This window comes from Capsella rubella, unplaced genomic scaffold (genome assembly GCF_000375325.1).
Source record: "Capsella rubella cultivar Monte Gargano unplaced genomic scaffold, Caprub1_0 scaffold_5, whole genome shotgun sequence".
Lineage (NCBI taxonomy): Eukaryota > Viridiplantae > Streptophyta > Magnoliopsida > Brassicales > Brassicaceae > Capsella > Capsella rubella.
The window spans coordinates 13,194,866-13,215,044 of NW_006238919.1; the positions used below are offsets into that span (position 1 = coordinate 13,194,866).

The 20,179-nt window shown below is 36.0% G+C and overlaps 5 protein-coding genes across 5 annotated transcripts; 2 read left to right on the plus strand and 3 right to left on the minus strand.

The window, feature by feature from the left end:
• Positions 1–2,509: 2,509 nt before the first annotated feature.
• LOC17885317 lies at positions 2,510–3,308 on the minus strand. Its single transcript, XM_006292862.2, has one exon. It carries the CDS (start codon positions 3,108–3,110, stop codon positions 2,754–2,756), a length of 357 nt encoding a protein of 118 aa, XP_006292924.1. The 5' UTR covers positions 3,111–3,308; the 3' UTR covers positions 2,510–2,753.
• A 341-nt stretch (positions 3,309–3,649) lies between these two features.
• LOC17887445 (tricin synthase 1) lies at positions 3,650–5,612 on the minus strand. Its single transcript, XM_006293098.2, has 9 exons — positions 5,279–5,612; positions 5,140–5,193; positions 4,874–4,957; positions 4,655–4,780; positions 4,407–4,474; positions 4,244–4,313; positions 4,109–4,174; positions 3,945–4,022; positions 3,650–3,851 (listed from the first exon to the last, which is right to left on the minus strand). The coding sequence occupies exons 1-9, from the start codon at positions 5,522–5,524 to the stop codon at positions 3,810–3,812; spliced, it is 834 nt and encodes a 277-aa protein (XP_006293160.1). The 5' UTR covers positions 5,525–5,612; the 3' UTR covers positions 3,650–3,809.
• Positions 5,613–9,513: 3,901 nt separating this feature from the next.
• LOC17886566 (paladin) lies at positions 9,514–16,433 on the plus strand. Its single transcript, XM_006290446.2, has 19 exons — positions 9,514–9,992; positions 10,304–10,435; positions 10,542–10,613; positions 10,813–10,883; positions 10,970–11,069; positions 11,165–11,263; positions 11,406–11,532; positions 11,929–12,068; positions 12,154–12,213; positions 12,343–12,578; positions 12,836–13,265; positions 13,390–13,713; positions 13,826–14,434; positions 14,521–14,694; positions 14,793–15,023; positions 15,096–15,379; positions 15,459–15,734; positions 15,833–15,955; positions 16,058–16,433. Exons 1-19 carry the CDS (start codon positions 9,840–9,842, stop codon positions 16,188–16,190), a joined length of 3,774 nt encoding a protein of 1,257 aa, XP_006290508.1. The 5' UTR covers positions 9,514–9,839; the 3' UTR covers positions 16,191–16,433.
• LOC17885908 (germin-like protein subfamily 2 member 4) lies at positions 16,408–17,330 on the minus strand. The gene is made up of 2 exons (XM_006290250.2): positions 17,138–17,330; positions 16,408–17,041 (listed from the first exon to the last, which is right to left on the minus strand). The coding sequence occupies exons 1-2, from the start codon at positions 17,247–17,249 to the stop codon at positions 16,491–16,493; spliced, it is 663 nt and encodes a 220-aa protein (XP_006290312.1). The 5' UTR covers positions 17,250–17,330; the 3' UTR covers positions 16,408–16,490.
• An 871-nt stretch (positions 17,331–18,201) lies between these two features.
• On the plus strand, positions 18,202–19,851 carry LOC17885592 (meiosis regulator and mRNA stability factor 1). The gene is made up of 5 exons (XM_023782932.1): positions 18,202–18,308; positions 18,506–18,599; positions 18,841–18,986; positions 19,151–19,348; positions 19,454–19,851. Exons 3-5 carry the CDS (start codon positions 18,956–18,958, stop codon positions 19,648–19,650), a joined length of 426 nt encoding a protein of 141 aa, XP_023638700.1. The 5' UTR covers positions 18,202–18,308; positions 18,506–18,599; positions 18,841–18,955; the 3' UTR covers positions 19,651–19,851.
• The last annotated feature ends 328 nt before the right edge of the window (positions 19,852–20,179 follow it).

Genomic DNA, 20,179 nt, shown 5'->3' on the forward strand with positions numbered 1-20,179 from the left:
TGCTGATGCATTAACTGTTGGAGAAAGTAAATGAATTTTATTTTTAAAAAATTGTTTTCTCAGTTAACAAACTGGTTTCTTGTCTGGACCATTGAACAACTCACACACATATATATACAGGCAGGGATTGTTAATGTTAGGTCTTGTTCGGTGTGACCATATGCGTGTGATCAATTTCTATAGCTGCATTCCATTGTTAGTCTCACGAGTTTTTATTTCAAGATGAAATTAACTCAACCATATATTAATCATTATACATTGTGATGCTAGTTATAGATTTAATATGTACACCCAGGCAATTGATTTTATATGGTATATATATATGTATATAGATAGTGTGTATACATGTTCTTGTTTTTGATTATTTGTGCATATTTATAGTCATAATTCACAAACATCAATTAGCTTATATATTGTCATTATAGTCTATGTATAAGCTACTTAAAGATGAGTTAAAATTATATTTTCACAGCTGTAGATTTGTACGGTGAGCCTTAGTGCAGTAGAATGTCACAACAAAATTAAAAATTGAAGTTTACGTATACGAATCTTATATTCATACAAGCTAATAAAAACTAAAGCCTTTTAGACGGGTTGAACAAAAAAAAAAGAAGGTATTTTAACTGTACATATTTGTAATATATATATATATATATGACCATGAATGCATGCAATGCAAGGATGAGCTTGTATGGAAAGATACATACATACTTTGGTCTAATATTTCACCATATTATCAACAGAAAATTAATTTATGTATGTATATCTAATTATGCATAATACTTTGGTCTAATATTTATTTGAGTTATGTCGTATGTATATCTTATATCTAAGTGTAGCAGTGTATGTATAGGAATTGCTATTTTTGTGAGGAATCTTAACTTGCAAAAGGGATAGAAATCTATAGATTTATAGCATTTGTATTTTGTAGTTCGTTAAACTAAGCAAAAAAGCAGGAGCATGTCAGGTAAAGTCATTAGCCTATTCATACCATAGCTGTGAAAAGAAGGCCATCGAAATCAGCGAGGGCTATATATATACCTATAAATTACATAATGTAATCATATAATTGCCTATATACGTGAAGAGCGTTTGAGATATTAGACGGACCTATGAATAATGATTATGATTTGTTTTCAAAGAAAAAAAAAAGAATAATGACTATGATTTGTCATGAGACACGTACCCGCCTCCCAAAAGAAAAGTAATAATTGATTTTAAAAGGCAGCTCTTGGCGATAAATTAACTAAAATTTCCAAGAAAAAAAAGAAATTAAGCATCCTACTTTGGAGAATTAAACTTTCCTTAAACCCAATCTTTTGTATCCATGGCAAAAAAGAAAAAATCATTTGGACAAAAGAAGCGGTAAGAAATACTTTAAAGTGAACCCCTAACCTAATGTTTTTAGCCATGTTAATGACCACCAAGCCATGGTGTTGCTGACGTTGATCAAGCCATGGTCTTGTTGTATTAAACTCATGATTCTCAGTTGACGACAGAGTCCTCAATTTCTCGAATTTCAAACTTTGCCCTAGAAACCCAACAATTTCTTTTATAACTTCTTCGCCGGTCATCCCTTCCACCACCTCATCGACCATCCTCGTTGTTGTCCATTAGCACCAATCTGAGCGTCACATACAATTTTCAGTTAAGGATCTCTTTTCTAACTAAACTGACACCGATTAGTACTTTGACGGGATTGTTTGTACGGGGTTTATACCTAATGGATATATAGTTCGGCATTTTTGTGTTACATACTATTTCATACAGTGACACAATTGAGACATACCAATTATTGTTTTTAAAAAAAAAATTAAAAAGAAAATGTGAATCGGTCTATTGTGTCTATTGTTCCGAGTGTAAACTTTACTAATCAGAACCAATATTTGAATTTCAGTATCCAAGATCAAGACTTTGTTTCAAAGACGATTAGGCTCTCGTTATAACTTATACCACGTTTGAAAGGGTGTAATCGTGAGAGATTTCACTATACATAATTGGTTGTGTTTTCCCCGGTGCATTGTCATTTATCGATTAGGAATCAATCACCAATGAGAGCGAAAGCAGAACGTAAAAAAAGCCTTCTTCAATTAAACAGATGATTGGAAATACTTCGCTGGAGTTAGAGAAAGAAAGTATTCACATTTGGGTAGCTAGTATTCTAGTTCAAGGGATCATGTCTAAAAGTTGAAACCTTTATATGCTCAATCTCCATGGATAAGGTCTCAAACCACTTCTACTACCAATGGCAGATCCATCAAGTATCTGACAAAGGGTTTTACTTGAAAACAAACCAAACGAAGAAGATATCTAAAGCAAAGACTCATCATTTAAAGGAAACCAATATGAACTCTTCCTATGCTCAATCTCCATGACTAGTACCAATAGCAGATCCATCAAGTTATCTGGCAAAGGGTTTTACTTGAAAACAAACCAAACATAGATGATATATAAAGTAGTTTGTCCAAAAAAAGAAGATATATAAAGTAAAGACCAGCATGAACTCTGATAGTGTTGAAAGAATTAAGCATCTGTCTGATCAAATCTTCATATAATGTAATGCAACAGAATCGATTACATACATATTTATATAGTACGTACACAAAGCAAAACAATACTCAAGTTTACACATACAAACTCAGGACGTGTGATCTATCTCAAAGCACATGTGCTCTGTAAAGTTATGACTAAACGCTACGAACGAAATGGAAATAATCAATTCCTTCTCTACTTCCGCCATAAACTCTCAGATATCAGAACACACCAACGAGAAGAGAGAGCCCGAGCAAGAAAAGCCAGACAATATGAATCAACAACAAAGCTTGTCCTGGAACAGAAGCACTTCCAGCATTACCTGTATCACAAGCTCCTGTTTTGATTACACGAGCGCCATGACAAGCTGCGTCAGGACAACCGCACCAGTACGTGACTCCATCGGCTCCACAAACCGGATCCGCCCGGAAACAGTTAATTGGGCATCCACCCGGATCAGAATCCCCGGAGCATACGCCGCCGCCGCCGGATTGATCTGGAAGATCATCGGCGGCTTGTAACCCGATCAAGCAGAAAGCTAAGAAAAGGAAAGGAATGGTCAGTGATAGCGAAGACATCAATCGAATTGTTGATGATGATGTTGAAGAGAGGTCTTCTTAAACCCAGAAATCTATTCCTCCAGAAAAACCCTAGAGATTCGTGGTGAAGGGAGTCGAGATTTCTGATTTGCTTAATGATTGAAACCCTAATTTCATGAAATTTGGGGATTTTCTCGAGAGAGTTAGCGTAACCGTGTTGTTTGAATTGGTGGTACAGCTGGTCCACCTACCGAGTGAAGTAAATTATTGAGACTACGCGAAGTTTTTCATTTAAGCAATTAAACGTCTTGCCATTTATTTCGACGACGTCGTATTGATACATGTTAAGCAACTTCGATTTGCTTCGAAAATTCTAAACCAGATTTTACGGGTAGATAATTTTGGAAATAAGAAAACATGTTTGATTCAAGTCATATTTTCGGTTTAAACCACTATATTTTGTTTTAACTTTTAACATCAACCACTAAACTTGATTCGTTAACGTTTAACATTACAAACTTTATAACAAAGCTATATAACCCTAAAAGTGTCTCCCAATTGCTCCCTTATCACTTGTAGTTGATGAGTCTTCTCAGTTTTAAACTGAGAATGGGTTCAGAATAAAAGAACTGTTTCACTATCCTGAAATATATCTTGGCTTCACCGATCCTTTCATGTTTCAAAAGACTTCTCTCTTGGATCAGTTTCACTGTGACCCGAGTGTTTCTTCCTGATGCTTTATCTCTTGCGGCATATCGTCATGCCATCGCCGATTGGTACCTAATGCACAAAGAAAGGTGAAAAACTGAAGAGCTCGTTGTGTTGGGACTTGGGAGAGTACAGTGAGAGAATCCAGAAAGAAAAAAAACTCACCATACTAATGCTTACACGTTTATCGCCCATTAACTTTTTGTTGAAATTCCTAATGCTGATGGTCTTTGCATCATTCACCTGTTGGTTTAGGAATATGTAATTATGATCTTTCTTCTCATTCGAGAAGCTTTTAGAGCATGGTTGTGTTTATGTAAGATGCATACCATAGGATCCGTAACTCGTCCATGCCAAAGAACATTATCCATCACAATGACTCCACCAACTCTGACCTGCGTCAGCAGATATAACCGCTAAAGATAACCTATGGAAAGAGACTAGCAAGTTGTGATTCATCTTACAAGTTGAAGAAGCAATTCGAAGTAATCCTGATACATCCTCTTATCAGCATCGACAAATGCAAAATCGTAACTGCAAGCAAAAGAAGCTGAAATTTTAGGGAAGCATTTCAAATCGAGCCGAGCCACCCTCAACGCTACAATGAAAGAAGCTTACTGAATATACCTGGATTCTTCACCATTCTGAATCATGGATTTCAATGATTCAGCCGCAAGACCATGTTTCACATTAACCTGACTAGAGCAAACAAATCAAAGAATCATACAGCTGTTCGTAAATGAATCTATGTTGAGGAACCATGTTACAAGGATAGTATCAATATTTACAAGATAAGGTTCGAACAGTCGCAAACGAAAAAAGAATAAAACAGTAAATCTTTCGTGCAATTGAATGGGATATTTTTTCGGTCTCACCTTGTGAGAGACTCCGGCAAGGTCGTAGTACCTCTTAGCAACTTCAAGAGAGTTAGAATCTCTTTCACAGGCAACTAGACACCCTGATTCCGGTAGCACTAACGCCACAGCCAATGAAGAATATCCCTATCGAAAACACGGAAAACGGCTGCGAATTGCTGCTACTATTCTCATAAAGATAACAGTGCTCATAAAACTCATAGGAAGAAGATTAAACACCGTGTAAACTCCAACTTCAATACATCTTTCTGCTCCATGAATCTGTACAAGCATTGCAAGCAGTTGCGCTTGATCAGGCGACACCTACAGCCAAAACCAAACGCAGTTTACTACTAAATTAGCTTACTAGTGTCAAGAACAAAAACAATATAATCCATTTTTTTATAGAAAAAGCTAATTCAAAATTCCAAACAAATAGAGCATAAAATCAGAGATCATCCACAAGCTGAAAGCAGTAAGAGAACCTAATCCAGTGAAATTGTTACCTGCATTTGACTCCCTCGCATTTTGGAAGTCTCTTCTCTAAGTTGCCTCAAAATCTAAAAAATAATCAACCAAGTAACTCTCTACAGATATGAGGAAACGGAGGACGAAAACCAAAGCAGAGGAGGAGTTTACACAAACCTTAGGCTCGCGTACGTTGGAGATGACATAGTCGTAAAGGCGAGGAGTGAGACTAATAACCTCTTTGTTACCGTACTTCTCGTCGTCGGACATAACAAAAGGACTCGCCACTGTCGAGCAGTTCCCGATCAGCCGGCGACTGAATTTCAAACTCCTGACGGCGGAGACCGTTGGCCGGTTAAGTAAAGTATCGGCCGCTCTACATACCGAAATCGAACAGCGATTCAGAGCTAAACCGGTCGACATCTTCTGCTTCCCCCAAACTCAAAGCGTAACGGAACTCGAAATCTATCTGCGTGACTGCGTCTGCTCTAACCAACCGGGTCGGGTCATTATGATGTTGAAACGGGTTGATGGTATATCGAAGATAAAAATAATTTATTCGTTTATTAAATTAAGTCATAAAGCCCTTAATATTTGAAATATCTCTCACAGGTAGATTGTAAACTTATATTAGTTTTTATAAATAACCCTTATGTTCGGAATTAAACAAAAAAAAACACACACACACACACACATACTGTACTTCAATTTCTTCTCCAATTTGGAATTTTGATCGAATGATAAATCTTATACTACCAGAGATTATGGTATCAAAATTTATGCATATTTTTAGATCATAGACAATTTGTGGTGACTAAAACAACACGTAAAACATATGCCAGTCTCCTATTTGATCTAGCAAATAAATTGCTACTAAAACTAAAGTACAGAGTCACTTTGTTGTAAATGATATCATATCATCATTCCATCTACAAAGTGATTTTTTATGCCAAAGCTTCTTTGTACATGATATTTTCATCTGTCGTGAGAGAGTATATTATTACATGTGGTAGAGAGATCTTCCAATCGTATGACATAAATAAATCAATAATTTAACGAGTTCATAAGAGAAAGATTTAATTAATACTGATTACAGGTTTGTTAATGATCTACATGACTAGATTGACACTAAAGCTAAATATAAAACATTTGTTAATGACTTAGAAAAAAAAAAAAAAAGAGGACAAAGACAAAAAAAACTTTGTGAACCACATATTGAAGTCCACGAGAATCGCATTTGAAAATTCGACATCAATCAATTCGATGTGACTTGACAGGTTACAGTTATATAAACATGTTATATATGTCATACACTTAAGTTGTTGACATGTTCCCTTTGATATTATTAAAAGATACTATGCTTTTAGAATACAGTATATAATAAGGTTATATGGGTAAGAATACTATTACTAGCTTTAATGTCATTTGGGTAAGAATACTATTACTAGCTATTCGATTATTTCCAATATAGTTTAACCACTTAATTTTTGATAATGCTACTATTTTATATTGTTGTAAATTGTAACTCTTTCAAATATAAACAATTTGAGATAATACCAATCTGTTTAGTTCGATTTCTTGATTTTTTTTTATTATTTTTGGGTAAAGTTCTTTATGTCTTTATTGGAAACCTAAATCTTATACTTTGTCAACTGTATAGTTGTTGTTAACTTCTTTAATAAATGACCGAAGAGTTAAAAACTCATTTCCTACGACCGTGTTTAAAGCGCGTGTCTTTGTTTAATATTCTCACCAATAAAGTAATTATGAATTCGTAAAAATGGTCATCTAATTACAACATGTGATGTGGGAACCTATATTAAGAAAATTAAAGAACCAAGTGACGATTGACGAATATTGATCGTGTTTAACTCACGACGCGTAGAACGAGTCGTCGTGCAATAATTTATAAATCTTATATAAGGTGGCTGTAGATAAGAATATGTAAAACAGATTAAATTAATATGTGTGACCTGCCACTTTTTTAGACATCTATGTGATCTGCAAACTTATATATAGTCAATATTAATGGATTTAGTGTACTTGGTCAAATTATATTTGAGCATGTACATTTGAACAGCGAATGATATGGGTATGTTATGTATTCATAAAGATATATAAAACATTACTTAGTTACATTACATGTCTTGACACATTTGCATATATATTTTTGACTCCCTTGTCGATCAGTAGGGTTTGTGTAGTCCATCTTGGAAGGGATCCTTATCAGTACGTATTATTGAAGTATGTTGATGACTGTAACATGTAAGTTATAAACCGTATGAGGTTATGACCATAAATAGATAGATAGACAATGAAAAATAGTTTTGATGAAGATAAAGACATCGAAAATGTTACTCTATAGTAATTTTGTTTCCACGAGCACACTCAAGTCATGCATGGATAGATATGTTTTTTTTTGTCACGTACGACTACGATTTCTTTTGGTTGTATGTGAATATGGTAAAAATCACCCAAATGTATGGTGGATGATTGCCTTTTGTCGCATCCAAAAAGAATATTCCACCGTCTATATTTATCGTTTTCATGTTACTGAAATTTTTTATAATCTTTTTTTTTTCACCAATTTTATAATCTTTAAAAGTCACATATATATATATATATATATTTATCGACAATAAAAAGCATTATTTAAGGAAAATAGTAATAAGTAAAAAAGAAGAAAGCCAATAATTAAATTTACATTAATTGTAATCTGGTCTATGGCTATTTTGTATTTACTGTTTAAAACTGTATGACTTTAGTCATCCCTTGTGTATCGGTAAATTTTATTAATATTATATATATATATATATAATTTATTCGAATATTATAACATTTGAATGCAAAATATTGGTCAGTCGCATGACTCACATAGTCACATGAAACTAACATAATAAATGTTCAAAACTCGATTAGGGATAACAAGGATTCAGAAGTCTCAAATTGTAATTATAAAACGTTATTTGCTATTTTTAATGATAAAATAAAAATATTAAGTGTTTTACTTCAATTGAAATGTAAGTTTCATGAAAACCAACTTTACAGAAAATAAATATCTTTGCAGGATTGGAAATAATCAGACAAAGTTTGTTTTTTTTTTGTATAAAGAAAAAGACACATCTTTCACGTTTGTGTATGACGCAAGACCCACGACTCATCTACTGACCTATCGAAATTTTGTTTCCTTTCTTATTATTCGTTTTCTATTCTTATTCGGAGGCCTACTTTATTAGTACTAATTATTTTTTATTTTTTTCTTTCAAAAGTTAATTTGTTTTGGTTATAACGTAAAAGTTAACTTTATAACCAACACAAAAGTAAACATAACTATTATGTCTTATCTCTTTATGGTTGGCTTGAATTGAATTGCAGCGCTTTTAAACAAACGTGTTGAATCCGGATAATTTGAATACATAAGAATTACGATCAGTTTTTGGCAAAAAAAAAGAAAAGAATTACGATCAGTTTTTGGTTTTTTGTTTTTGTTTTTTAAACAACCATTTAAATATTTTACTACGGTTTTAATTATAGCTGATCAGTACTAAATGGTACGCTTTGTCACATACCATGAAAACTAGTATAGCTGATTCGTATCCCCGAATTATATAAATACAGTACCTTAATTCATTTTATATTAATATTAATTCTGTTTTCATTTTGATTTCTACTTCCTTATTTAAATCCCTCTAGGCTTCTAGATAGTTCTATCGTTATGTTTTTTTTTAAAAAATTTGTTTTTTTCCTAAAATTGAATTGTTAATTATATAAATCTGTTTTTTTTTTGTTTTTCTTTTAACAAAATATTTAAATTAACTATTTTATCAGATCATATGTACAGTAAAACCTCTATAAATTAATAATGTTGGGATCATGAAAATCTATTAATTTATAGAGGTATTAATTTATCGATAAATTAATAATTATTAATTTATAGAGAGATATTCCTAATTTGGAAAATATTTTCAAGACAATATTTAATAAATAATATTTAATCATGATAATTAGTATTTTATATAATCAATTACAAATAAAATAATAATTATTATGTATTAAAAGATAATGCTAACTATTTTTCATATAATAAAATATTATAAATAAAATCTAACAAAAACTAATGTGTTTATATATACATATATTTTGAAAATTTTACCTAATTATTAATTTATAATATTGATGGGACCATATATTTACAAAGGATTTTCAAAAAATTATTATCTTATTATTTTATCGAAATATGTCTAAAATTACACTGGTTCCAACTTGGGACAGGAGAAATTTATTAATTTATAGAGATTATTAATTTATCGAGTATTAATTTATAGATGTTTTACTGTATATAGATAAAATTGAGTATTAGCGTGTGAGCTCGTCTCTCTCCGCTCTAATTAGTTTGTTGGAATTATCCTCCGCGTTTATTCTTAAATTCCGATTCGTTCCATTTCTCGCTTGCTCGCAGACCTTATCCGTTTTCTTCTTCTTCTTCATCTCTCTCTCTCTCTCAAACTCTGATTCTCATCTTTTTTTTCTCGCGCGAGAAAATTGCTGTATTTTGTCAGCGAATCAACGAATATTCCAGCGTTTCTAGGTTCCGCATTGGCCGCAGGATTTTTGTCGTTTCTCCGGGAATCGAACAACAGTTTAGAGTGTGTGTAAAAGAGGAAGTCGAGAGGGTGTGTTCAGATTTCTCCGGGAATCGAATCTGCGAGTGTTTTTTTTTTTTTTTGTTGGATGAGAGATGTCGTCGATACCGAAGGAGCCAGAGCAGGTGATGAAGCTGAGAGATGGATCGGTGCTTGGGAAGAAGACGATTCTTAAGAGTGACCATTTTCCAGGATGTCAGAACAAGCGTATGACTCCTCAGATCGAAGGCGCTCCCAATTACCGTCAGGTCTCTCTCTCCATTCTCCCATTTTGAATTCATATCTGAGACATTCCAGCTGTCAATTTTGCTTTGTTTGAAGTGAGCTGAATCTGTGAATCAAATCGAAATCGAATCACATAAACGAATCCTATGTGTCCCAGCTGGGTTTTATCTACGACACTCGTTATATAGTCTTGATCTTGTGTGTTCCAGAATGCAGATTCCTCATAAACCTTGATAACTTTTTTTTTTTAAGTTGAGGCTGGTTTTGAGATACTATGGCTTTATGTGATCTCTATTTTTGTTATCTGATGTTGGTTTTCTGGTCTTTGTTACAGGCTGATTCACTACGTGTTCATGGGGTTGCAATCCCAACCGCTGTTGGCATACGAAACGTTCTTAGGCATATTGGCGCTCACAAGGACGGCAAACAAGTTAAAGTTCTTTGGATTAGTCTTAGGGAGGAACCGGTAAATCCATCTTCTCCAACTTCTGTCAATATTGTTGCTTTGATATTCTTTCTTATTTAACGATATTATTTCGTATTTAACTTTTCATCTACTGCACATTTGACAGGTAGTATACATCAATGGGCGACCGTTTGTTCTACGTGATGTGGAGAAACCTTTCACCAATCTTGAGTACACGGTACAAAAGCCTTGTCCTAATATGCTGTCAATTTTTTTCAGATACATTTTTTTCGCTCATTAATATAGCCTTTTGTGCATGTTGTTTTTTAGTTTGATGGGTTAGCTACAAGTTATCTCCACTAACTAACTAAGTAAACTAGAAACTTGTGTATCCGTGGAACCTCATTTGTGACCTTTAATCTTATGTTTCTGATCAGGGAATCAACAGGGTAAGGGTAGAGCAAATGGAAGCACGGTTAAAAGAAGATATACTCATGGAGGCGTCAAGGTAACCACTAGGTCCTTTGAATGATCTGAATTTGTTTGTATCATTGTTTTTGCTTTGGGTGTTTTTGACCATTTTTTGCCTTGCAGATATGGCAACAAGATACTTGTCACCGATGAACTGCCAGATGGTCAGATGGTGGACCAGTGGGAGCCAGTCTCAACTGATTCTTTGAAGACACTACTTGAGGTAGGACATTGGAACGAAGCATCATATGTACACCCTTGTATGGGTTTTCCATGTTCATATTATTCTTTTTGCTTATACACTTCCCTGGATCTTAGGTTTACGAGGAACTGCAAGCTGAAGGCTATCTTGTAGATTATGAACGTGTTCCTATAACGGATGAAAAGTCACCAAAAGAAACAGATTTTGATCTGTTGGTAAGTCTTATGCCATTCCTCGAAGTCAACAACCTTGAATGATCTTCTCTCTTGCCATTTGGTATTTGCTAGGAGCAGAACATTATTTTGCAATTACTATGTTTCTGTCAATTATTTTTTTGATACACATGTATCATTTCAGATTAGGAAGATATCTCAGGCTGACATTAATACGGAGATAATTTTCAATTGTCAAATGGGACGAGGTCGTACAACGACTGGAATGGTGATTGCAACCCTGGTCTATTTCAAACGAACTGGAGCATCAGGTACTTCATCATCTCCAACCGCTCAACTTGCGAAGAAGCATATGAGAAGAGAGTATAGCAAATGCTCTTTCAGTGAATTATGTTGTTATTCGCAAAATAACAAGCTGAATTGGGATACCTTATTATTGAATTGTTTACTTTTATTCCGCTTTTTGAGTATCAAATCTGCACGTGGTTTATTTTTCATAGAGAAACGAAACACTATCGACTAGCTAAATAACTATCTTTCAACCCTCTTACTCAAGCCTGTTCTTATGTATTTATCTAAGGAGCCACATATTTCTCGTAAAATATATAGCCTAGCGATAAGTAGTCCAGGCAGATTGGTGTTTAAGCCAGCTCATTATGGTATCCATTAACCTGTCATTTTGTTTTGCTATGTAATGTTGAATAAAGATCAAGGATTCCCAAGAAACAACTCTTTTGGGAGAATCTTTAAAGCTGGCGAAAATATTACTGTTAATCTGCCGAACTCCGAGGAGGCAATCCGTAGAGGGGAATATGCGGTCGTAAGAAGTTTAATAAGAGTCTTAGAGGTATTTAATCCCGTTCCGTTTGTCTTTATCTGATCATCTTCATGGTCCTACTGCTTCTAACTATTTATTGGTTTCATGATTCTAGGGTGGTGTAGAAGGTAAAAGGCAAGTCGATAAAGTCATCGACAAATGTGCATCCATGCAGGTATCTGTGTTAAGTTTTTATACCTAAATGAAGTATACAATCTAATTAATAAGCAACCATATAATTTTTATCTTATGAGGTTTCACTTAGGGTAAAAGGTCTAAAGTTTATCCATGAATTACCTTACAGAATTTACGAGAGGCAATTGCAACCTATCGCAGTAGTATTTTGCGTCAACCCGATGAAAAGAAGAGAGAGGCTGCACTCTCATTTTTTGTTGAGTACTTGGAAAGATATTACTTCCTTATATGCTTTGCTGTATATCTTCATTCAGAGGGTGCTTTCCTCCAATCTGGTTCGTTTGGCCACGTCAGTTTTGCTGATTGGATGCGAGCTAGGCCAGAGCTCTATAGCATTCTTCGCAGGTACTGACTAGCAATTTCTTTTGCTTTGTAACCTGTTATGATTCTGTTTGCTTGTAAATCTGGTTGCACCTTAGTTTTCCATAGGAACAGTTGAAGAACAACTTATTCGAGAGACTTTTCCTATATTTAAGTAGCTCCCTGCAGTATCTATTTACACTAATGTAATAGAATTTGAATGCCAAAATTAACCTGGTACTCATGTTTCAGACTGTATATAATCTTCAGATGTCTCATTTAAGTTCATTTGCCTCTTCCAGGTTGCTCAGGAGAGATCCTATGGGTGCCCTTGGATATGCAGCTATGAAACCTTCTTTGACAAAGATTGCAGAATCTACCGACGGGCGCCCTCACGAGATGAGTGTCGTAGCTGCGCTTAGAAGTGGGGCAGTTCTGGGAAGTCAAACTGTTCTAAAGAGTGATCATAGTCCTGGCTGTCAAATTTTAAGTCTACCAGAGAGGGTGGAAGGAGCTCCGAATTTCAGGGAGGTTCCAGGATTTCCTGTGTATGGTGTTGCGAATCCAACTATAGATGGTATTCGATCTGTCATTGAAAGGGTTGGGAGTTCTAGAGGTGGTCGGCCAGTTTTTTGGCACAATATGAGAGAAGAACCTGTTATCTATATCAACGGGAAACCATTTGTTCTACGTGAAGTTGAAAGACCATATAAGAACATGCTTGAATATACGGTAATAATCTGTATGTTTTAAGTATATTTTCTCAATTAGATGCATACCTTTTGAGTGATGAGCCTCAATTTCCCTTCAACTCCTATGGATTGTTTGGAAAGCTTACATAATTACGTCTATGTAGGGAATTGATCGAGATAGAGTTGAAGGAATGGAGGCTCGTCTAAAAGAGGATATTCTAAGAGAAGCGAAGCGATACGACGGTGCAATAATGGTCATTCATGAAACCAAAGATGGACAGATTTTTGACTTATGGGAAAATGTGGATGCTGATTCTGTTCAGACACCCCTTGAGGTCTACAAATGTTTAGAGGCTGATGGTTTTCCTATTAAGTACGCACGTGTACCTATAACTGATGGTAAAGCACCCAAAAGCTCAGACTTTGACACATTGACATCTAATATTACTTCTGCTTCCAAAGACACTGCTTTTGTCTTCAATTGCCAGGTTGAGTTTTCTTCTGTGTCCCAATCTTCTTGTGTATTTCGATATATTTGGTAATCCTCTTTAGCTTATCTGTTCAACTTACAGCATTTCCTTTTTCATTCGACATTCACAGATGGGGAGAGGTAGAACAACCACTGGAACTGTTATTGCCTGTCTAGTGAAGCTCCGCATAAATTATGGGAGACCTATCAAGGTTCTTTATGATGTTCTGACCCATGAAATTGTGGATGAAGATTCCTCAAGTGGTGGTGAAGAAAGTGGAAGTAATAACGCTGAAGCAAGACCTCGTAATTCAGGACGGAGAACGGAGGAGGAGGAACAAGGTCGTGCATTTGGAATGGATGACATCCTTTTGCTGTGGAAAATCACTAGGTTATTCGATAATGGAGTTGAATCCCGTGAGGCGTTAGATGCTGTGATTGATAGATGTTCTGCATTGCAAAATATTCGTGAAGCTGTTCTGCAGTACAGGAAGGTTTTCAACCAACAACATGTTGAGCCACGAGTAAGGAGTGCTGCTTTGAAACGTGGCGCTGAATACTTGGAGAGATACTTCCGTTTGATTGCCTTTGCAGCCTATTTAGGAAGCAAAGCTTTTGATGGATTCTTTGTGGAAGGAGAATCTAAGGTGACGTTCAAGAATTGGTTGCATCAGAGGCCTGAGGTGCAAGCAATGAAGTGGAGCATAAGGCTAAGACCTGGACGATTTTTCACCATTCCTGTGAGTCAAGTTTCCCATTTTGAGCATTGGGAGATTGTATAATATTCTTTATTTTGCTTGTTATAACTTTGGATATATTCACGTAGGAGGAACTGCGGGCACAACATGAATCACAACATGGGGATGCAGTCATGGAGTCAATTGTCAACGAACGGAGTGGTTCTGTCTTGGGAAAAGGTTCTATTCTTAAAATGTACTTTTTTCCTGGCCAAAGAACTTCAAGTCGTTTGCAAATTAACGGTGCACCTCATGTATACAAGGTAGGCTTCAAGGAAATGTGATTTTTGTACCCATGGTTTCCTGATTACTCGTAACCTGGAAATGATCATACTTAACCATGACATAACGTTCATTTCAGGTTGATAGATATCCTGTGTATAGCATGGCAACTCCCACAATTTCAGGCGCTAAAAAGATGCTTGCCTATTTAGGCACCAAACTAAAGGAAGAAGGTGGGGTTTCAGAAAGGATAGTAGTAACAGACTTGAGAGAAGAAGCAGTTGTTTACATCAATGGAACTCCATTTGTCTTGAGAGAATTGAGTAAACCTGTTGATACCCTTAAGCATGTTGGAATAACGGGTGCAGTGGTATGTTTCAATCAGAGCTAATAATTATGCAAATAGCAAAAACAGTTTTATTAATTTGTATCCTCAATGCAGGTGGAAAGCATAGAAACACGATTAAAAGAAGATATATTGTCTGAAGTTCGAGAGACTGGAGGCCGAATGCTATTGCATCGTGAAGAATACAGCCCGGCATCAAATCAATCTCGGGTTATTGGATATTGGGAAAATATTCAACCAGATAATGTGAAGACACCTGCAGAAGTATATGCTGCTCTAAAAGATGAAAATTTCAACATATCTTACCGGAGAATACCTTTAACCAGAGAAAAAGACGCATTAGCTTCCGATGTAGACGCAATCCAGTATTGTAAAGACGAGTAAGTATCAATTGTCTGCAGATTTTATATATATACCAAATCTGTTCCGTTTTAACTTGTGGTGATGTTTTCAACACAGTTCCGCTGGGAGTTACTTGTTTGTATCGCACACCGGTTTTGGAGGTGTTTCTTATGCAATGGCCATAACTTGTCTCCTACTTCAACCTGGTCAGAACTTCACCGCAACACCAACACTAACAACAAATTCTTCTACCTTAGAAGAAGATGATTTGCCTTCACGGGCTTGTGATGAAGAAGCATTGAGTATGGGAGATTATCGTGATATACTGAGTCTCATAAGAGTGCTTTCTCATGGTCCTCAAAGCAAATCAGACGTAGATGGAATAGTCGAACTGTATGTATCTATAGAATCAATTAATCTCTTGCGACAATTTTCTTTCACTTTTAACTACATAGCTCATGATTTTGTCCTCTTGTTTTGGGATTCTATAGGTGTGCTGGTGCAGGACATTTGAGAGAAGATATTGTATACTACAGTAAAGAACTGAACAAGCTTCCTATTACAAAAGATGAAAACCGTTCACACATCATGGACATGGGTGTTAAAGCCTTGAGGTTAGTTACTTAAAATCCAATCCAAACCAAACCAAACAAACCTTGAGTTTCCATTTCTTTCCATATCCAAACAAATAATTTGATTGTTGTTTGTATGAACAGGCGCTACTTTTACTTGATAACATTCAGATCATACCTCTATTGCACGTCGCCGGAAGAAATGAAATTCTTAGATTGGATGAAGTCACGGCCGGAACTTGGACATCTCTGTCATAACCTCAGGATAGATAAATAAAAGTGTGCTTTTGGGTTTCAGTGTCAATATATCTTATATATAAATCGGTAGGCAAAGTTATGTTGTTTGGTTTATACAGAGCTTTTTAGTGTATAAAAAAATTGTACAGCTTTCTCTCCATATCCCCGTGTTTGCTTTGTAGAGAGATCTCTCTGTTTATAGGTTTGCGCTATGGATTGCTTAAAACCCTCCAGCTGATTCAGCTAGGTTTCTCTAATGAATAATAATCTTCTTCTTTTTCCTTTTATTATAACCAATTAATAAAATAAAAATTTATAACGAAAGTGCAACTTAAAAATTTTAGACTTTCTTTGGAGCGAACTTAGTTTTGATCTTTTCGATTTCCTTGGTCCCGATCTGAAACGCCGTCGTTAAAACGTGATCCGGTATCGCCGGAGTGGCCGTGAAGAGCGTGGCGGCGATCGATTGTGTACCCGGTAATTGACTGTTGAACGCCGAGATCACCGATGCCGGTTTCGCTTTGTCGTTGTTCTTCTGGTAATGAACCAATCCTCTCGGGAATACGAAAACTTCTCCTTTCTTCACCGTCTTAGCGAATAGCTTGTTCGCCGTCGTTATGAACCCGACGTCGAGCTCGCCTTCCAATACAAAGATCACTTCGGTGGCGCGTGGGTGCGTGTGCGGCGGGTTTAAACCTCCAGGCGCATAGTCGATACGCGCGAGTGAGACTCCGAGCGTGTTAAGCCCTGCGATCTTCTCTACGTTTGCTCCCGTGACGGCGGATCCGACTGTGTTGCTAACCACGGCGGGTTTTCCGATTCCGGCGTAGAAAAAATCTGAGGCGGTGATGTTTGATTCCGGCTTACATGTGAAACCGTTCACTTTTATGCCTACATGATTGATGATTCAAAATAAATAAATGACATTTGTACATTTACATTTACTTCGTATTATGTCATTCAAAGTAAACACAAGGTATATGTTACCTGAAGTACTATCTGCAACGCATAGATCTTGAAGCGTGTCAGGATCGTACGCAAGAGCAATCACAGTAAAAGATAACAAAGCAAAGAAGAAGCCATAACATCTCGAGTCCATTATTTGATGATGTACTACTGTAGAAAGAGCTAGTGAATCAGATTTGAAGCTCTATTTTGCAACTGTTTGATATATGTTCATGTCTCGATTTGATAGGTATATATATATATATTATATATATGAATTTGTTGGTTGAAAATTATATGCATAGCTAAACTAACTTAAACGCAAAGCAAGACTGAGAGTTGGAGAGATGTGATGTCGTTTTCTTACACATTTTAATATATGATGTATATATTAATTTGACTTTTAAGTTTTGGTTATCGTTATCTATAATTCTAAGGTTAAACCGAATTGTATTCCAGATCAGATTGATATAAAAACTTCAAAAGGTTTCAGTTTCCAAAGTTAAATTACCCACTTCGGTGATGAAGCATGTTCATATATCTAATTGGGCTGGACCTGGTAGAAAGTTAAATAGGCCCGTTTGTGGTAAATTCTTGATTAAGTCCTTTTTAGATGCTTGATTAAGTCCTTTTTAGTTCATATATCTAATTGGGCTGGACCTGGTAGAAAGTTAAATAGGCCCAGATGGGGTAAATTCTTGATTAAGTCCATTTTAGTTCATATATCTTGCTGGGCTGGACCTGGTAGAAAGTTAAACAGGCCCAGATGAGGTAAATTTATGATTAAGTCCTTTTAAGTTCATATATCTTGCGGGGCTGGACCTGGTATAAAATAAAATAGGCCCAGTAGGGGGTATATTCTCGCCGGCGTAAAGTAACGTGAGGTGTCAACGATACTAGTCCATATTTTTAGGTTAAAGCAGATGTCCTTCATTCTCTGAACTCTGAAGTGTTAGCCGCCTCTCAACCTAAATATTCCCTTTTCCTCTGTCTTGTCTCTCCTCTATCTACTCTTTCCTTTTCGTGGAGGTTTTAGACTTAAAAAGATGTCTGATCTAGACTAAGTAACATGAAAACGTATGATTTTGTTTTCGGATTTTGAGAACGATCAATTGATTTGTTCTCAATGTCCTAGAATACATATTTTTTTACGTTATTTAGTCCAGTTCAGCCACATCTATCATCTTGCTTTGTGACTTGTGAGGAAAGAAAGGTAAACAAAATTCTCAATCACACACCCAATTGCAGGTTCTCTTCTCTATAAAAGCAAATTTGTATAGGCATTTACAGATTTAGCCGGTGGGATGTTCGATTTTTGACACAGTTAATAAATGTTTTGTAATCTGATTTAAACCAAAGTTTCATTTGGAGCATTGTAAGTTGATATTAAGTTCATTTTTAAATTATTAGGGTTTAGGGTTTAGCTTGGGATCTCTAAGCTCTCTCTCTTCTATGGTCCTGCCACTGGAGATTCTGTTTCGATCGTTAACTAGCAACAAGAATGGTATTTGAATATCTTATGGTCTGTTTTTGTGTATATACATTAACATTACAGAGCGTAACGAATTAATATCAAAGCCAAATGGACAAGTCGCTGGCTGTAATCAAGGCCCATAGAGAAGTCCAGTTTAGGTGGCTTGTTAACACCACCTCTTGTTCTCTATGGATTACAATGAACCTGGGTAAGTCTTGAGTTGCGAAGTTACTAAGTTGCCCACTGCTGCTTGTTTGTATATTTGTTTTAGCAAGGGGTCGCACCGAAATTAGCACAGACCACCAAAACCCTAAAAGCTCCGCGTCAAAGCTAAAACCCTCTCACCGACCAAAAATAGTCTCTTTGTTCTCTCGATCAATCCTGCCATGTCGGACATTTTTCCTGGCGAGTATGCAGGTAACATCTCCTGGGACACTAAGCTCTGATGTTTTGATTTGCGTCTTTTCTCCATAAGTGGTCTAGATCTGTATTAGAATCGTTCTCGAATAGGATCTGAGTTCCTTTTGTTGTTGTCCGTTTCGTAATATTTTTCATATTTGCAAAAAAAAAAACCTCCGCAGCAGCTGAGACTGGCATATTTTGGGACATAGAACAGTGCGAGATCCCTGATGAACTCAATGCCGGTGAGGTTGTGCAGAGGGTTAGATCAGTCATTTCGGATGCTGGTCATCATGGTACGGTCTCGATGAGTGCGTATGGTGATATGACTGGTCTTGACTTTCCTTCCGAGGGCATTAAGCTCAATCACTTTCCCGCAGGTAAAAGCTCCATCGCTTCCGTTTTTTTTTTTTTGTCTTTTAAAAAATAGTTTTTGTGTAAATGTATATTTTATAGATCAGATCTCTGTTGTTTGTTTGTTTCAGGACACACATACGCGAGACATACGAAGATGCTTGAAGACATCGTGTCCTGGTCAGCTGAACATCCTGAACCATCAACTTTGCTGCTAATCTTGGGAGACACCTCCGATGACTTCGTCCAGGTTGTTAAGCTTTTGAAATCCAGGAAGAATTACCACGTTATCCTTGTTCACCCCAGCGATGTGTTTGGAAGTGATTAGTAAGCGTAACTAGTCGGATTTACTTAGGCATGACATTACCACTTGCTGGACAAGTAACTATAACAACGTATTGCAAGTAGACAAGTTCATGTTTTTTTTTTTGTGGTGTGTTATGTATGGATTTTGTTCCAATTTATATCCATACAGAGGGTCTCTTGTTTATTCCTCTGTTGATCTCTTAAGATGTTTTTGTTCTGGTCATATTTTTGTATGATTCATGCATGATTATGACATTACTATACAATCTGCCTCATGCATAGCAGAAGAAGAAGATAATTTAGAATTGTGTCGCTAGATGCCTGGGATATTTCTACCAAGGCCCGTTTACAATAAAACAGTGCCTGTTCCTCCACATAAAATTGTCCAAAGCATATAGCTCTAGTGAACTTCGTCGACGTTATTGAACTTTTGAAATCCAGGAAAAAACTACAATTGGATAGACTAATTAAACGTAGTGCAAGTAGAGTAGTGTTTTCCTTTTGAGGCCTAAAAGAATAACAAGTCTGTAGGAAACCTTCCCGGTTACTAG

What these genes read in the sequence shown, in the direction of transcription:
- LOC17887445 (XM_006293098.2), bottom strand. Translation starts at nt 5,524, where the DNA reads ATGTCGACCGGTTTAGCTCTGAATCGCTGTTCGATTTCGGTATGTAGA. An exon ending in TGCGAGGGAGTCAAATGCAG is followed by an intron (nt 4,958 to 5,139) that starts GTAACAATTTCA and finishes TTTTGGCTGTAG; the next exon opens with GTGTCGCCTGATCAAGCGCA. An exon ending in TTGCCGGAGTCTCTCACAAG is followed by an intron (nt 4,475 to 4,654) that starts GTGAGACCGAAA and finishes TGCTCTAGTCAG; the next exon opens with GTTAATGTGAAACATGGTCT.
- LOC17885317 (XM_006292862.2), bottom strand. Translation starts at nt 3,110, where the DNA reads ATGTCTTCGCTATCACTGACCATTCCTTTCCTTTTCTTAGCTTTCTGC.
- LOC17885592 (XM_023782932.1), top strand. Translation starts at nt 18,956, where the DNA reads ATGTCGGACATTTTTCCTGGCGAGTATGCAG. An exon ending in TTTTCCTGGCGAGTATGCAG is followed by an intron (nt 18,987 to 19,150) that starts GTAACATCTCCT and finishes AAACCTCCGCAG; the next exon opens with CAGCTGAGACTGGCATATTT. An exon ending in GCTCAATCACTTTCCCGCAG is followed by an intron (nt 19,349 to 19,453) that starts GTAAAAGCTCCA and finishes TGTTTGTTTCAG; the next exon opens with GACACACATACGCGAGACAT.
- LOC17886566 (XM_006290446.2), top strand. Translation starts at nt 9,840, where the DNA reads ATGTCGTCGATACCGAAGGAGCCAGAGCAGGTGATGAAGCTGAGAGAT. An exon ending in AGAACATGCTTGAATATACG is followed by an intron (nt 13,266 to 13,389) that starts GTAATAATCTGT and finishes ACGTCTATGTAG; the next exon opens with GGAATTGATCGAGATAGAGT. An exon ending in GTAGATGGAATAGTCGAACT is followed by an intron (nt 15,735 to 15,832) that starts GTATGTATCTAT and finishes GGGATTCTATAG; the next exon opens with GTGTGCTGGTGCAGGACATT.
- LOC17885908 (XM_006290250.2), bottom strand. Translation starts at nt 17,249, where the DNA reads ATGGACTCGAGATGTTATGGCTTCTTCTTTGCTTTGTTATCTTTTACT. An exon ending in CGTTGCAGATAGTACTTCAG is followed by an intron (nt 17,042 to 17,137) that starts GTAACATATACC and finishes TCAATCATGTAG; the next exon opens with GCATAAAAGTGAACGGTTTC.